This window comes from Nymphaea colorata, chromosome 2 (genome assembly GCF_008831285.2).
Source record: "Nymphaea colorata isolate Beijing-Zhang1983 chromosome 2, ASM883128v2, whole genome shotgun sequence".
NCBI classification, from domain to species: Eukaryota; Viridiplantae; Streptophyta; class Magnoliopsida; order Nymphaeales; family Nymphaeaceae; genus Nymphaea; species Nymphaea colorata.
In genome coordinates this window covers 4,021,840-4,039,977 of record NC_045139.1, presented here as the reverse complement: position 1 = coordinate 4,039,977, position 18,138 = coordinate 4,021,840, and the positions used below count along the sequence as shown (strand labels likewise).

Here is an 18,138-nt window from a genome sequence, read left to right as displayed (position 1 = left end):
TCTGTGTCCCTAAAGCAATTAAATTATATATACATATACAGAGCATGAATGTCCTAACCATTTTTCTTGTTTGACAAAACAGCCTCTCATCCTATGAGAATAGGCTCACAATTTGGTGGGTACAGGTCGATTTGGACTTTTCTCGATCGACACATGCTGCATTGCATTGTGTTTTTCCTTCAATTTGGTAGCGTTCGAATTCAATACTTTATTTTCTGGCTGACGTTAGATACTTTTTTAGTTTCCCAAATATTCTCACTCTAGACGTGTTGAATTGCCTGTGACAATAAATAATATGGAGAAGAACATTTCTTTTTAATACTTCTCTTGTTCCTTTTTAGATGTTTTGGCAAAAAGTAAACAGAAAGTCAATCACAAACAAATGACAAAAATTTTTTACAGATGCGTGCTTCTGCAGAGTCTGGTTTCAAGACCCCTGGTTTAATCATCCTTCTCAGCAACCGGCCTTCTCTCTCTCTCTTTTCCTCTCTCCTTGACAAAATTTTTTTTACGGATGCATGCTTCTGCAAAATCTGCTTTCGTGGCTCCTGGTTTAATCATCATGGTCTCTCTCGGCCACATTATTTCACCTTAAGATTCCCTTTGTTGGTGATATTTTGGGATTTCTGAAACTGAAAAAAGATCTACAAGGAAACTGGAAAATGCCAACGACCTTTCTTGTTCGAATTTTCACTTTTTATCATTGGGAAGTTGGAATCCCAGCTTTCACATTTCCCAAATTCAGATCTTTACCCAACTTTTCTGGTTTTTTTACTCCGTTGCTGCGCTTCCAATTTCACTCAACAACTACCAAGTTGGCGAAATCATCAAGAACTTTATTTTGAGGCCGAAGACTTTTCATTTCTGAAAATGGTAGTTTTAGAAGCTTCCTAAAAGGCAATGGAATTGATGGTTCTACTGGCACATAATTTTCATTTCTCCAGTAGCAACTTTCTTCAGCATGGCTGCGCCTTAAGATTTCTCCAAGCTCCCATGTCGCAGACAACCCGGAAAGGATAACAGCTGTGTCACTTCTAAATTTGTTTTCAAGTGGAACACAAGATCACAAAGTTCTAAATTGTTTTCATAACTAAAAATTTTAACTTCTTTATTCAACACCATCATAAATTAACATTAAGATAATCTCGAACAGGATTAAAATCTGTTAGATACATCTAAAACTTGGATATATAAAGAATATAACATGTTAAAAAACTGAAAATCAACATCACTCATCTACCATATCTAACTAATCTATGAACCAATCATACAATCCTCCACATTTTCAAGATAATTCAGAATCTCCACCACTCATTTGGTTGATTAAGAAGAGAGCTTTCATGATGCCCTCTTGTTTGGATCTTCACTTTACCGTCGGATTCCTCCAAAATGTGATTCGAAAAGGACCAAGTTAGAAGTTTTATAAAGAGCAAAAGCAATCTTTTAGTTATTTTATAGGAAGAGAAAGCGACTTCGTAGATCAACCAAAAGGAAAAGATGTAAAAGGTGGTTAAAGTTGTTCATGAGCCAACACCAAGGGCGATGCAAAGAATCAAACCTAGCCAGCCACCGCGGTCAGCAGTTGGTTTGACACCAAAAAAGTCAAAGCTGGTTCAATAGATGAAGTTGGTGAGCGCAATCACAGGAGAAAGCAATCGCCTCATCATTGAGCCACTGGGTCCGATCTTTGACTTATTTTCTCCTAGGAAGACGTCAACGAGCTTGGAGTATGAGAAGCCATGGCGGATTTTTTTTTTTTTTTTTTGTCATTGAATTTTGCGATTCCCATAAGCTAATTATTAGTGATAGTAAGTAGGGATGTCAATTTCGGCAATCACGGACCAAGAAATTATAGTTAAGTGAATTATTATTTTTAAAAAAAAAATGCAAAATTTTAAAGGACAATTTTTTTTTTACTTTTGAAAAAACAAAAGTATTACTTATTTCTAAATTTTTCGGGTGTCCGGAGTAGTCTTCCATTCTATACTTATAAAAGATCTAAAGCTTCCATCAATCTTTAGAATACATATATCGTTTATACGGTAAGGAATTTCTCAGGTATAATCTGGTAAAGTTATATATTTCAAAAAAATCTCGGTAAATTTTTATAAATTTAAAAAAATTAATAAATCTTGAAAATCATAAAAAATAAAAATAAAAAAATGTGAAAAAATGTGTATAATATGCATTTTTTCACGTTTTTTATTCAGGTATTATGTGTGTGTTTTTTTTAATAATACGTGTTTTATGTGACAATACTTTACCAACTCTCACCCTATCAGTTTTAGAATAATACAAGTTTTTGGCCTTATAAAAAAAAATCTTTAGTTTAACCAGTAGAAACATTTTGGTAATTTTCAACCCTTGCCCTCCTGTCATAACTGAAAACATAACATGCTACTGTTAAATCTTTCAAAGACAAAACCATAGAAGAACTCAAACCAAACTTCTTTGTAAATATTTTATTATAAGTTTGATTCTCAATTTTTACTAAGTATTCAAGTATACAATATACTATGAAGTATTTGATTAACATACATGCACTAAGCATATATGGCGTCCATATGTACACTTGAAATACAAAATGTGTTATGAAATACGCAATGTAGACAAATAAAATGCATATTATACAGGTTTACAATTACGGAGGTTTGAAAAATTCAAACATATCGTTGGACGCCTAGACAAGAAAGTAAGGTTTTGTCAAACCAACTTCCTTTTGTATGTACTTGCCCTCAGTAACCTTTAACTTAGCCGGTCGTGTGGACCATACTTATTTTGGATTCTTTCCTTATTGGCCGAAGATCTTTCGAATTTTACGGGGTACTGTAATTTTTGTACAAAATCCAAATCCAATAAGTTTAAAAGTGGCTTTTAGTTGTGTTATTTCGGGATCATTCCGAAGTCTTCATCAAGTCTCTCATCTTTTTATGATACTGAGCGTTGAACCGGCTCTGATATCACTGTAACAATTCTGACCCATTTTTAGGCCCAAGCCCTTTGTTTGGTATATCCCAATCCGCCATCTAGCAGGCTTCAATCCAAAAACACTAAAAACAAAACAAACATCTATTTAATAACTTCTATTATAAGCCCTTGAAGATTTTTCACAATGTTCAATATAAAACTAATTTTTTTGAGACAGCTACACTTCCACTTTCACATTAGTAGCCCTCGTTTCGCGCTACACAAGGAGTTAGCGTCCAAGAATTTAAAACAAGTAGTTTTCTAGCTCCCACTCCATTCATTATGCCAACTCCCTCGATGATTTAGTTGTGATTTACTGATATAGATCAGCTATTCAAAGAAATATATTTTAAAAAGTCGGATGTGGAAAAAAAGTTTAATATCCAGTAAGAAATTATATCCAATTAGATCAGATCTACAGATCAGATATCCAACGGAATATATTAAAAAAAGTCTGATACAGAAAAAAGTTTAACAGCCAATGAGAAATTATACCCAATTTGGAATTAAAAAATGACATCTCGTTAGATTCAAATTCAACTTTAAATAAATAAAATATTTGTATGTTCTGAAAGATGGTTCCTAATGTATCACAATTCAGTACAGATTTGCATGTATATTCAAAAGTCAGGCTTATGTTCAGATGTACATTTAAATCTGTATTTGGATGATGAATTTAAAAGCCATTCACATATAATCTATGCTTCTCTTCGTTTGTATTCTAATATAAATATATGAATATCGAATAAATTGGACGCATCTGATTCATCAACATCCCTAATTAAAATAAAGCTGAATAGCTTACCAATTTGACTTTCAATGATCTATTCATTTTTTTGCATTGAGAGCTTTCTTATTTTTTATTTTAATTATATTTTCACTTGTTATTTTAAGAAAATAATTTGTAAAATATTTTTTTTTAACCGAAACCATTTTGATAACTTTGTCCACATGCACTGGAAGTTTACCTAGAGATCCGAGGTATTCACATGCTGCAGTACTTTTACACCAGTTCGAATCCTGGTTCTGAATTTAGAGATCCAAAAGGACGGATCCAGTTGTTGATTCATTAATGCGGAGAATCCGAACCAAATCCAAACTGTTCTGGGTGCCCCGCCTGTGGGTCCATCCAGACTTTGACTAGACCCACGGATCCGGTCAAAGGTGCCCTGATGCGAGTCAGACTGCGTCCTCGCTGGCTGCGGTCCATCTCCACGATGAATGGCTCCCAGTGGAGCCCACTCAACTATTGTGACGTCGCTTATCTTTCATCATCCTCCAAAAAATAAATGGTCCACGTCGGGTGGTAGTTTCGTTTTTAACCTATAAATGGTCCATATCGGGTGATTTTGCTGTGGTAGGTTCAATAATTTTTTTTAATGTAAAAAATTACATAATTTTAAGAATGTTTATCAGGGCCTAATTAAAATTTTCAAAAATTTTATCAGTGAAATGGAAAGAATTCAGAGCTACTGCTATCAAAGAGCAATTAGCCGATTTGGATTTGCGAATTATTATAGATCGTTCATTGGCGAAATGAAAGGAATTCAGATAAGAATGTTGGAGTGTAGTATGTCGTTTTGCTCGCTCTCATGTTTATAAGGGTGCTGGTTTGGCTTGTACTATGTAATTTTCTACGATAGTGGCGGCCGTGGATGTAGGAAAACATTGTCTCCGAATCACGTAAATCTTTGTGTGTTTTTTCTCTTGTTCTGATTCATATTCTCTTGGTGCATTAAGAGAGTGTAGGAGAGCCTCATTCCCAACAGAGACGGATCAAGCGGACGAGTGAAAAGCTAATCCTATCGCTTACGCAAGAGTAGAAACCTCAGGGTCTAAAATCATGAGAGGTTTAGGAGGAGCAGAGTCGTAAAATATTCGAGTGTCATTGGCGTTCTGATCTTAAATCTATGGTTTTGAGATTATCTCATGTAACTCTGGAGATATGCGGTGAAACAAACACAACCTTAAGGATTAAAGTATTCTTTTTTTTTTTCAATCTAAGTTTAGAATAGGTTCATAGAAAGCATATATTAGGTTGGTCATTTTTTTTTTATAGTTCAATGATGCTTTTGCAACAAACAAAAATGAACAACGCTTTGATTTGAATTTGGGATGAAAAGGGCTTCCTCGTTGGTAGTGAATGGTTATCCAGTAAGCGAAAAATAGTTTTTAAAAAACGTAACATAATGGTGCTCTAACTATTGTAAGAACGGACAGTTAGCTACCTCGCCCACCTTCATAATTAAAATCCATCAGATATCAATACTTTGATAATAGAAAAGTCCACATTTTTTGGTAAAAACGCCTTAATCAAAATATGTTTTATATCCAAACAGTTTTTATAGATATATTAGAATGTTTCTATTTTACTTTAAATATTAATGCTGCATTTTTACTTTTTAGCCATCAACATATTTGAACACTCTTATATATGAAAATAGGTAACTATTGGACTCAATGGGAATTTTCTTTCAGCTGTGGATTCTTTTTTCAATAGACCCAAATATCTCTCAAATAAAGAGATAGAGAGTATATATATATATATATATATATATATATATATATATATATATATATATATATATATATATATATATATATATATATATATATATATATATATATATAGAGAGAGAGAGAGAGAGAGAGAGAGAGAAAGAGAACATGTTTATGTGTGTGTCAATATATATATATATATATATATATATATATATATATATATATATATATATATATATATTAAAACTTTTACTGTTGTTGTAACATTATTGTGGTACATATTTGTCTGTGAATTGCATGATGAGAAACATGTTTATGTGTATGTCAATAAATATATATATATATATATATATATATATATATATATATATATAGAGAGAGAGAGAGAGAGAGAGAGAGAGAGAGAGAGAACATGTCTATGTGTGTGTCAATATATATATATATATATATATATATATATTAAAACTTTTACTGTTGTTGTAACATTATTGTGGTACATATTTGTCTTTACTGCAGATGAATAAATTGGCGGGTAGGTATTCAAATTCTAGAAAAATAGTATCACCTACATGGTCTAAGGCTGCTCCTTGCAGAGAATAGGATGAGTACACTAATATTTTTTCTTCTCCATTTTTGAAAATAATAACAATATTTCTGAGATTTACATTTAAGGGCCTACATTTTCTCTTAGGTTGTCTATTCATGCGCTGAAACTTGGAAGCCTAAACAACCATTTTTGTCCTTTAAGTTGTTTAGACATTCCACCGGGCAACGAGAGTGTGGGCTTCGTGTGGGCAATCCCAAAAAATTAATATTTTTACATCGATAGTTTTTATCATTTTTTTTTATTTGGATCTTGATGCTTCTTAAAAAATTTAAAAAATTTATTTCTAGTGCCATGTAAGGCTAAAACTTGTAAAAGCAAATATTTGTAAGTGATTTTTTTTTTAATTTTTGAAAAATGTTCCTTCGTTCTTATCAATCTAACTGTTTATATCTGGAACCTCATCTTTTTTACATTGTCCGTACTGCTTTTCTTCTATCTTCTCTTTTCTCTAAAATAAATAGTTTTCATGTTTCCAAGATAATATAGAGAATCGAGGACTTGAAGCGACCACGGTTCCCAAGAAATTGGTATCTCGTACGAAGTGGGACCTGTTTCAGAAAAATCAGAAACCAGAGGCACTTATTGTGTGATTTTGGGGCAGATGAAAAGTTTGGTCCCGATGCTAATTTTTCCTGCGTCTTAACGTTTTAGGAAATTTCAAAACCTGCACAAAATTTTGCGTTTTTGCATGAAACTGCCATGGAATGGAATCCAGAGAGGTTTCTGTGTTATGTTGGAACACGTGTTAAACACAATGGTATTTAGATCACTTTATATATGAACATTTTTTTTGACATTTATCATTTAACATATAAAATATATATTATTATTATATATTATTATGACTAAGGCTGGGCAGCGGGTTGGGTAAAAGTGAAACTGACTCAAGGCTCCATAAAGTCGGGCTTGGACTAGCTCGACTCCCTTAACGGCAGCCTAAGTCCAGCCCGATAACTCAGACCTTTAGCTTTGATATCTAGTTTCATGTCTATCTTAATTTGAAACCCTTAACCTTTTATTTTTTAATATCTCAAAAATATTTTTTGATACTAAGAGAGCCATTGCCGAAAGTTTAGAAATAAAAAATGTGAAAATAACATATAACCAGGGGTGGAGGGACGGGAAGGACCACCTGGGCCGTGGCGCCACTCCAGCCAATTGAAAGAAAAAATTACATTGAAAAAATTAAAAAATTTTAGTTGTGTCATCTATTGTTTGGATTCAAATTCAGTTTGACCTTACTCGGATCCAGAAGTTATATTGTTTGATACACCTCTAAAAAAAAAATTATGACTCTGCCCGTGCACATAACCCAAGCGTGACCCGAACCAACTCAGGCAAAGTAAGTTTTTTACTGGGCTGCCCGAATGTCAAATGATCAACTCAGCGCCATATAAGAGTTGTATATGATCAATTCGGCAGGATTTTGAGCTCGAGAAATTCAAATCTATTGGCATGAAAAGTGAACTCGATGAAAATTTGACATACAAATTATATTTTATGAGGACTTAAGAACAATTGTTTTAGATAATTTAAATTTTATTATAGAAAAATTATGTGGTAGATCACAGGCTCAAAAAATAACTTTTCATAAAACTACATTTAGTGTTAACTGGGTTTTGTAACCATTGTTTTTGAAATTTGGCTTGTTAGATTGCGTGACAATCAAAAACATTGTGATCAAATAACAGAGATGATTCTAATCAAAGTCTCATATAAGAGGGTCCGGTATATATATATATATATTGTGATCAAATAACACAGATGATATTAATCAAAGTCTCATATAAGAGGGTCCGGTATATATATATATATATATTTCAGTCTTTATAGTTATTGGAATCCGCAAGTTCTTCTTTACCTGTCATTGACTGCGATCAGGTTTGACATTGAAGCAAATAATCGTCAGCTGCCAAACTCTCTGACAAATTGTTCCAACTTTTCTCCTCGAATGCGTTTTTTTACAGTATGAAAATGATCCATGTTTTCAAAAGTTTCGGAAAAAATCGCATCTAAAGTTTGCCGTGGTCAACAAGAAACTAAGCAGCGTACACTCTTCTTCGCCGTTAGGCAAAACGCCGTGGACCGTTTTAGCAACGCCACCTAATTTGAGAACTCGAATTTAGTTTTAAATAAATATCATATATCGGGCTAATACAAATTCAGATGAATTCTAGTATTATGGCATAGACTTTTTTTTTTCATATTCGACTACAAATTCAAATTCAAATATGTGAACATCTGAAAAAAGTGGATATATTTGTTACAGATTTGATCTATCTGTACTGTACATGTCAATGGATCGGATTCGAATCAGATACATCTTTAACCATATTCGTTTTTTCGGATATTCATATATTCAGATTCGAATTTGAATAAAACAAAGTCATATCCGAATCCGAAATCCGATTTTTATATTTATATCCAAATCCGAATTTTGAACCGGATTTTGCCATTTTTCAAGTATTAGATAGAGGATATTTGTCTAAAAATGAATCTGTATCCGAATCCGATTCGATATTCATGTATATCCGAATCCGAATCTGATCCGATTTTTTAATCGAATATTAAATTTTTATCCATATCCTATTTTTTCGGATCGAATCGGTCGGATATCCGATTCAAACCGGATATATTAACATCCCTATCTGTATGGCTTTAGCTGTAATCGTCAGTATCGGGCCGACCCGGTCCAACAAGAAGTCGGGCTCCAGCCGGCCCGACACCTGAAACTCAGTTAGAGCCCACCCGATCTCCAGTCGGCCCAACACCTGAAACTCAGTTAGAGCCCACCCGATCTGACCCGATACTTTTTTTTTTTTTTTTTGAGGCCCGAGCTCAAACCGGCCCACCAGCGGTCCCATTCCATGGATTAGACTGCTCAATTGATTCTTTGGACACTGATATTGAGTGCTCTACAGCCAACGAAGTCAAAATGAGGCTAAGAGTTCAACCTCTTCATCATATGATATAGAATTCGAGATAATATGTATTAACATCAAACTGCTCTTGGGTTGTGTTTGATGCCCTGAAAAGTTTTTACTTGTAAGTGGTTTTATTTCTCTCTCGACTTGCAGCAGGGCCTACATATCAAACATCAGACGACTCATCTAATATTCGATTAAGAAATCATATCGGATTTAGATTTAATAAATGACATCCAACCGGATTTGGGTTCAGATATACATAAATATCTGATCAGATTCATTTTTAGACAAATGTTTTGTATCTAATGCTATTACATTTTGAAAATTGACAAAATCTTGTTCGAAATTTGGATTCAGATTCATATATGAATATAAAAATTAGATTCGGATTCTAAAATCGGATTTTGGATTCGAATATGACTTTTCTGCATTCGTATTTGAATCTAAATTCAAATCCGAATTTGTAACTATTCGAAAAAACAGATACGGTTAAGGGTATATTTGATTCCAATCTGATCCATTGACATCTCTACCTTTAAAACAGCTGAAGGAAGATTTGGAGAAATATTTGAAGAGACTTTTTGGGGCAATAAACACCTGCTAGGTGCTTTAAACTAAACAAATAATCTATATGATATGCTAATTAACCAAGGGTAGGTATGTATTTTTTACGAGTAAACCAAACTAATTCATATCCTTTTCGAAGATTTTTTCTGAACATTATGTGTATTTCTCAAATTATGCCAGAAAACTAGGTGACATTTCAAAATATTCAATTTTTTTTTCGTTTAATTCATCTTGGACAAGCATCCAGACATGAACTTCATATGTTTTTTTTTCACATATTTAAACTTATTGCTCATTAATTGCACTTTAAGACATTTGTTCTCATCTGAGCAAATCACGGTTGACGGCAAGACATACTGATTTTCGCATGTTCTCGTTTGTGATTTTTTTTTTTTAAAAAAAACAGGAAAACATGAAGAAGTTATCAGAGATATCAGAGATTGAATATGTGTTTGATTAGTGGGCTAATATTCCAGTTAAGTGGTGGTCAATTTGGGAGTAGTTGCATTTGGTGACAATAAGACAAAATGTCTTAATATGATCTTCTTGTAATTTTAGATAAAATTATCTCCTGGCATAGCCACATTGTGACTGGTGTGAACAACTGCTCACACCAATCTCTTAAAAGTTCTTTATTTTTAAATGGGAATCTTTTATATATATATATATATATATATATATATATATATATATATATATATAAGTGCCCCAGCGAATTTTTCTAGATTTATCATGCTTTGGATGAGATTATATGCCGTAATTTGAACCATGCCTATTGGCTTCATAATGGTATTTCAAATCCAAGATCAACATTTCTCTTCAATACCATAAGGATAGCACCCACCAAGAATTGAAATAATAACATCGCTGTAACACACCACCCAACCTGACCGATTACACTACCCGTCACTTGGTACAACATGTAAAAACTCATTAAAGCATAAATAGGAAACAAATAGTCACCCAAATACAAAATCTAAACAATAAGCACAACAAACAGCTAAGATTAAAGAGAAGAGAAAGAAAAATATTTTGTTCAGCATAACTAAAAATATAGGCAGGTGTGGGCAGTTGCCCACACCAACAACAAAATTTTTATTTATTTTTACATAAGTTTCTTACAATTATTTACTTATTTATGTATGTTGTGCCCCTTCAAAAATGAGAATTTTTATAACAGTACCCCATAGCCTCAGAGGTCATATTCATTCTACTCGGCTGCTGCAGTGAGGAGACGTTGGGCGAGCCCCGGCTCGGTAATCTTTCATGGCACCCTATAGATCGGGGCCAGGAGTTATTTGCTTGGGCGCCATTGGCCTTGTGACTCTCGAAGGGCTCCTCCAAAGTGCGAGGTGCAGCGGACACAGTCTCGGGTTCCTTTTCCCAGATTAGCCTAATCCATAGGATTTAGGGTGTGGTTTGTACTCGATCTTAGGCATGTATGTCATGGGTGAATGCTTGTGTATATGAGCCGGCCAGCGGCAGGTTGAGTGAGTTGTGAACGCATTGCTATCTTGTATCCAACCCTCTATTAGGGAATGGATCTGGATCCAAACCATCGCAAGTGGACCAGAACTCAAAAATCAACGCTCTATTAGGGTATTGCACGGACAAATGTGTGCACGCAACAAAGTATGCATCCAAGGAGGTAGGAGCATTTAATTTTTTTTTTATATAAGTAAGTGGACATTTTATACTTTTTCACTTTTTCATAATAATTTTCTACCCTTAATTTTAATTTTTTATTTAATAAGGAAATTTTGGTCATTGCAACCCATGTGCACCATTTTTTTGTGCATAGAGATGTGCTTGTAACCAGGTTTGATCTAAGTGGCGATGAGAGGCAGAGGCGGAGCAAAAAATTTTCACGAGGAGGGTCGAATTCAAGTTTTTAAATTTTGATTAAGGCTGAGATACCATTTTCCAAAATTTTTATGTAGAACAAGTGAAATTTTGTAAAATTTACATGCAAATTTTTGATTTTTTTTTTTAAGTGAGGTCAGGACCCATGCAAACCCTCCCTTGGCTCGGCTCCTTGTAGAAGGTGAAAATGTGTGTTTGGAATATGTGGGGAGGAGGGATGCTCTTGAATATCCTGGCCAGCTCTGGGATTGATTTTGTTCTATGTGGTTCTAATTCAAATAAGGATGTTTTAAGATTACTTTCTTGTAAGAAAGATTTTGATATTCGATAGCTTAGCTGTAATTACAAGCCATGTTCTTGCTTCTTTTCTTGCTTGTTACTTGTTCTTATTCTTTAATTCTTAGGCGTTTGATGGTTCCATGTTCTTGATTGTTAGGTGTTCTTATTCTTTGATTCTTGGGCGTTTGATGGTTTGGAATTTTCGTTCAAGAATAAAAATTTCATAATTATAATTCCTTTTTAAACTGGAATGGAATCAGATAACCCCTAAAAGAAAATACCCGTTTGTTTATTAATTCTAATTTATTGAAAAATGAACATTTTGATTCTAAAATTTCATGAATATTGTTAACCAGAGAGGATAGTTTTTTTTTCTTTTTTTTTTCAATTTCAACATTTTTCTGATCCTAACACGTTGCCTCATGTTAGGGCCCGAACAAATGATCTTAGCCTCTTGGACTTCGAGCAAATTGAAATAAGTTTTAACACATTTCTGATGTTTGAGCATGAATTTTAAGTATAAAATTGAAATAAGGTTGGGGCAGATGCATATAGGGATAGCAAATTCTGTTTAGATCCTTTTGCGATTCAAATTGCATATAATTTAACATAAATATCATACATCCAATGCCTATATATTTTGAAACTTGTATTTTAACATATTGCAGTGCACGAAATTTAGATTCAGCTGAAAAGACGGATTCAGATTCAGAATTTCAGATGTTAATCTAAAAAATCAGATTCAAATTGGTGAATTCAGATTCGAGTACAGTATAGTTTCTTTCCTCAATCGCATTTGAATCTGAATTCACATCCTAATACATGAACAGCCGTAAACGCAAATACGGTAAACAGTATATCTTTTCTTTGAATTTGAGCCATTGACCTGATACATACGCGTGTGAGGGAGAGAGAAAGAATGAATTGTGTCAACGCAGAGGAGGAGAGGAGGAGGAGAGAGACGGAGGAGCCTTTCAATCTGATCCGGCGATCGGAAAATGAAGATGGGAGGCAATGATGATGAGCCAGAGCCGCGGATGGCGGCGGCCGAGCCGAAGCAGTGGCGTCGATTCGAGTTCGACGTGCTCCTGAGCTTCAGCGGCAGCGACGCGCGCGGCGAGGGGTTCGCGGGCCGCTTGTCGGCTGCGCTGAAGCAGCACGACGTGCGGACTCCTCCAGCGGTCGGCGTGCCGGAGAATAAGCAGGTGACGGCGCTTCCGCACGTGGAGGCTTCACAGGTCTTCCTGCCCATCATCTCCGAGTCGTACGCGGACTCGGGGTGGCGCCTCTCGGAGCTTGCCAAGATGGTGGCGTCGGCCTGCGGCGGGAGGGTGATACTTCCGGTGTTCCTCGGCGTCGATCCGTCGGACGTCCGCCGGCAACGGGGGCCCTTCGAGGCCGCATTCCGGAGGTTGGAGGAGGAGTCCAGGGCGGAAGAGAAGGGCAGCGTGAGTGAGTGGAGAGACGCCATGAAAGAGGTGGGAGAGATCGTTGGGTACGTTGTGGACAGCCACGCTGATGACAGGTACCACGGGCTCTCTCGCTCTTTCTCTTGGCTAATGTTTGACGCCTCTAGACCTTGTTGATCGTGTTTGGTAAAAAAAAAACAGAAGTGGAGAAGAAATTTAAATCGGATTGGTTGATTGGATCAAATGCATCCGGTCTGACTTCTAAAATGCAAATTTAGTAATTCATATTAGGACATAATTTAGACGCAAAATTGCATGCCAAGACCTACGTTTTGATCATTAAAAGTTCTCATATTTGGCATTAAACACGAGTAATCGAGTCTGAAATATATTCATTTAGATTGCATGTTTAAGCGTAAGGGTTCAAGGACTTAACATTTTGGTTTTATGTAAATGTGTGTAATTATTTTTAATGTTCTTATATAATCGATACTTCGCTTCTGTGGTATAACTTAGTAGAAAACAAGTTATGAATCAGATGGGGATATGTATATATATATACATATATATGTATGTATGTATATTGGCTATAATGTGTGTTTGTTGGTATATTTTCTTTGCTTGTGTCCTTTTTTGCTTCATTGCCCTGCGCTTATCCTGCAGGAATGCAGCAAAGCTAGTCCAAGTGATTGTGAAGAGGATTCTAAGTGTAATAGCTGGAACTACTTTGGATTTGACAGAACACCCCATTGGAATTGATTCACGAGTGCAGCAAGTGTTGAAACTGTTGAAACTCTCAGCTCCAGATGTTCGCATAATTGGGATTCACGGAATGGCTGGGATCGGAAAAACAACTCTTTCAAAGGCCATCTACAATACAATTTCTCACCAATTCCAAGGAAGAAGCTTTATATCAAATATCAGAGAAGTCTCCAAACAGCCAAATGGGCTTGTCTCTCTACAAAACCAGCTTATTCGTGACATTTTCAAAGGCAAGATTCAACCTGTACGTGGAGTTAGCCAGGGAACAAGTATAATGAAGCAGAGATTTCATACGAAGCCAATTCTCATTGTTCTAGATGATGTTGACGACAAGAAACAGCTTGATGCACTGGTTGGTGAGCGAGATTCGTTCTGTGCAGGAACAAGGATCATAATTACAACAAGAGATGAGCATATCTTGAACATTTTGAATTTGCAGCAGGAACCAAAATGGTGTCAGATTTATACTGTTGAGAGATTGAACAGAATTCAATCCCTTCAGTTGTTGAGTCATCATGCATTCAGGAAGGATTGGCCATTGGAAGAGTATATGAAGCTCTCTGAAGAAGTTGTATCACTTCTGGCTGGACTCCCTCTTTCTCTAGAGGTGTTTGGATCTTTATTGTTTGATAAGAGGAGCACAAAAGAATGGGAAGATGTTTTAGACAACTTGAAGCAAATTGAACCAGATGATGTCCAATCGACATTAAAACTAAGCTATGATCAGCTTGATGAAGCAGAAAAATGTTTATTTCTGGATGTTGCAAGTTTCTTTATTGGAATAGACAAAGATAGTGCTATTCATGCATGGAAGGGCTGTGGTCTCTTCCCTTACATAGGAATCAAGGTTCTTCAACACAAATCGCTGCTTAGTATCAATGAGAAAAACAACGTGATAGAGATGCATGATCAACTTAGAGACATGGGGAGAGAAATCATCAGGCATGAAAGCCCTTTAGAGCCTGGAAATCGCAGTAGGCTGTGGAGTCATGATGAAATCTTGCATCTACTAAATGATCGGAAAGTAAGAGTAATTTCATAATTCTTCATCTGAATTTTTTTTCTATGGATTTGTACCATTCAGCTGATCTATGTGTCGATCACCAGGGAACTGAGAGTGTTGAGAGTATAACCCTGAACTTCAAAGATGTCAAGAAACGTGGGAAGAAGACCTATTTGAAAGCACAAGCTTTTGCAGCAATGCCCAATCTTAGGTTGCTTCGTCTCAATTATGCGAAAATTCAAGGTGCATATGAAGATTTTCCTAGAAGATTGAAATGGTTAGAATGGCAAGGGTGCCCACTGGAATCACTTCCATGTAACTTTAACCTTGAAGAAATTGCAGTTCTCGACTTGTGTAAAAGTAGAATATGCCAAGTGCTGAAAAAGCAGGTGCGGCAGACTAACAAGGTAACTTATAATCTCTAATTATTTATTCTCAATTTCTCATTTTCATTTGTATGTATTTGTACTTATTTGGGAGGGACACTTGCAGATCTTTGACAAATTGAAGGTTCTCAATCTCAGTCATCTGGATCATTTGACTGTAACTCCTGACCTTGCCAACTTCCCTAGATTGGTCAGATTAGTGCTTGAAGGATGCAGCAAATTGGTCACAATTCATGAATCAATCGGGAAGTTGATAGACTTGGTCATCTTGAATATGAGCGACTGCAAAGAACTGGTCAAGCTCCCACATCATATTTGTCATTTGAAGTCCCTAAAAGTCCTTATGCTTTCATGTTGCTTAAAACTTGACACTTTACCAAAAAGATTGGGAGATTTGGAATCTTTAACAGATCTTGTCCTTGATGGAACTGCAGTAAAAGTGTTGCCTAAATCTGTGGTGCAATTGTCAAACCTTTGTCGGCTATCTTTGAATATGTGTGAATCACTGAAAGAATTACCAGATTCTATTGGAAGCCTGCATTCGCTGGAAGTGCTTATATTAGACTGTACTTCAATAAGAAGAATACCAGATTCAATAGGATCATTGGAAAAGCTTCAAAAGCTAAGTGCCAGAAACTGTATGTCACTAGTGTCCCTTCCTAATTCCATTGGCAATGCCAGGAGTTTGATTAAGCTTCTACTGGATGGCACGTGCATAGTGGAACTGCCCAATTCTGTAGGACTATTGGACCAACTGCAGGTGCTGTCAGTATCTGATTGCATGAATCTTACTTCTCTACCTGAATGTATGGGAAAACTTTCAAGTTTATCTCGTCTGAAGATGCAAAACACTAGTATCAGTTATTTGCCTGAAGATGTGAGTCTGCTTGTGAACTTGCACACGTTCGACATGGAATTATGTCCAATTAATCGACTTCCACAGAATTTTGGAAGTCTAAGCAATCTGAGAGTACTAAATTTGCGTGGGAACTCTAATCTTGATATACTTCCCCCTACTTTCTCGTTGCTTCGCTCCTTACAAGAATTAGATCTGTCAAAATGCAATTTGTCAAATGGCGTAATTCCTAATGATTTCGGACGCCTATCATCTTTGAAGTTCTTGATGTTAGACTCTAACGACTTCTGCAGCCTACCATCAAGTATTGGAGATCTTTCTGCACTCAAAACACTTTACTTACGTTACTGTCAGGAGCTTCAGTCTCTCCCCCAACTTCCTGCATCTCTGACTTTCTTGGATCTCAGTTGCTGTAACACTCTGGAAAGCGTTGATCTCACCAACTTGGTGTCTTTACAAACATTATATCTGTCTGATTGCGAAGGACTTCTAAATGTTTGTGGCCTTGAAAAGATGAAGTTCTTGAGACTCCTACACATCCGTGGCTGTGGTAACCTCGATTCTGCTACAAAGGATTCACTTGTTAAGGTGCGACTTATGATATAAGCCACACAACTTATGTCATAAAATTGGGCTGCTGATACTTCTTCCCTTATACTTTTTGTGTCACTTGCAGGAAACGTTTGAACGTTTGGAGGTTTTGGAAATCTCAGGAGTGCAGGCTTCCGAGTTTCACTTGCATCATCAATTCTCCATTTGGCTTCCGAATACTTCGAAGCCTAAACTTAAGGTGGTAGAAGCGATATTGTCCTTGGATGTCACCTTCAACAGGTTGATACTACCAATTGTTCGTATTCAAGTTACTATTATGTCTGGTGACAAAGAAGTCTATGGAATTACAAGCAGCTTTCGGTGGGCAACTAAAAATAGTGATTATGGTACTTACTGTTTCCGTTGCCAAGAAAATGATCCAATGCTTGACCACATACAAGATGGAGACTGGATCAGGGTATCAATTGAAAGAATCCCTTGGTGCAGAGAGCTTCAAGTGAACAAGTGTTACATATACATTGCTTATAGGCCACGGGAAACTCCAGGATTGTTGGATTTCTTCCTTGAAGAAAACCCAGACTTCCAAGATCATGTGTTCACCACCAGGGAATTACTTGAATACACGTCTTCTGATGATGAGTCTGTCTCTTGGTAGTTGAAAAGGACATATCCCCACGTACGCCATGCAATTAACTCAAAATCACTCGGCAGCATTTGCAGAGCCAACCAAGAACCCCATGAGGCAACATAATGCCTTGTGCTTCTTCGAACATGACTCATCAGCAGACAGTTACACAGAAAGAGCGCTCGATGATGTCAAGCCTTCACTAACTACACATCACCATCGTCTCTTCAAGAGATCGAGGTCTCCCTGTTCCATGAAGAAAGTTGTACGTCCCTGTTAATGGGCAGGTATTGCTCATCAACTTAGGATCCTGTGAGTCGGTCGGTCGATCTTATGATGTAATAATGGCACTTAATTGGTGGGTAGTTTTTCTTTTTTCCTTTCTTGCTGGCATTTGGTGGCTGGTTGTGCATGTGCGCCCGCACACCAAGATGTGTTTATCTACGCGCATAAATAATAGAATATGACAACCTATGCGAAGGTATGAGCCGTCGATCTCTTCTGATCTAACCAGACAGGTGTGTAATTGTAAATGGCAACAAACGTTTTGACTTCGAAATGTAATGTGCCATTCGATGTTGGATGGCTTTCATTGGTTACCACTTAGGTAAGGGTTTTTTTTTTTTTTTTTGGAAATTTAACTTATGGTTTGATGTGAAAGTTGTTTTTTTTCTCTTAAATAATTTTTTTAATAGTCGCTTATAACATCAAATTTTGGTAGTATGAAGATCAATTTTTTTATACAAATGACTTGAACTAAAGTATGATTCATGTAAAATTAGTGTTTATAAACACATTAGGATGTTATATTTTGTTTAAAAAAAATTTACATA

General features: G+C 36.0%; 1 protein-coding gene across 2 annotated transcripts; it reads left to right on the top strand.

The window, feature by feature from the left end:
- The first annotated feature begins 12,621 nt into the window (after positions 1–12,621).
- On the top strand, positions 12,622–17,904 carry LOC116249061 (disease resistance protein RUN1-like). Of its 2 annotated transcripts, none has more exons than XM_031622175.2 (5): positions 12,622–13,237; positions 13,785–14,907; positions 14,991–15,293; positions 15,379–16,716; positions 16,805–17,904. In XM_031622175.2, exons 1-5 carry the CDS (start codon positions 12,711–12,713, stop codon positions 17,333–17,335), a joined length of 3,822 nt encoding a protein of 1,273 aa, XP_031478035.1. In that variant the 5' UTR covers positions 12,622–12,710; the 3' UTR covers positions 17,336–17,904. The 2 variants fall into 2 exon arrangements, with proteins under 2 accessions (XP_031478035.1, XP_031478036.1); XM_031622176.2 differs by having other exon boundaries at positions 13,149–13,237; positions 13,793–14,907.
- The last annotated feature ends 234 nt before the right edge of the window (positions 17,905–18,138 follow it).

What these genes read in the sequence shown, in the direction of transcription:
- LOC116249061 (XM_031622175.2), top strand. Translation starts at nt 12,711, where the DNA reads ATGAAGATGGGAGGCAATGATGATGAGCCAGAGCCGCGGATGGCGGCG. An exon ending in ATCTACTAAATGATCGGAAA is followed by an intron (nt 14,908 to 14,990) that starts GTAAGAGTAATT and finishes GTCGATCACCAG; the next exon opens with GGAACTGAGAGTGTTGAGAG. An exon ending in AGGTGCGGCAGACTAACAAG is followed by an intron (nt 15,294 to 15,378) that starts GTAACTTATAAT and finishes GGACACTTGCAG; the next exon opens with ATCTTTGACAAATTGAAGGT.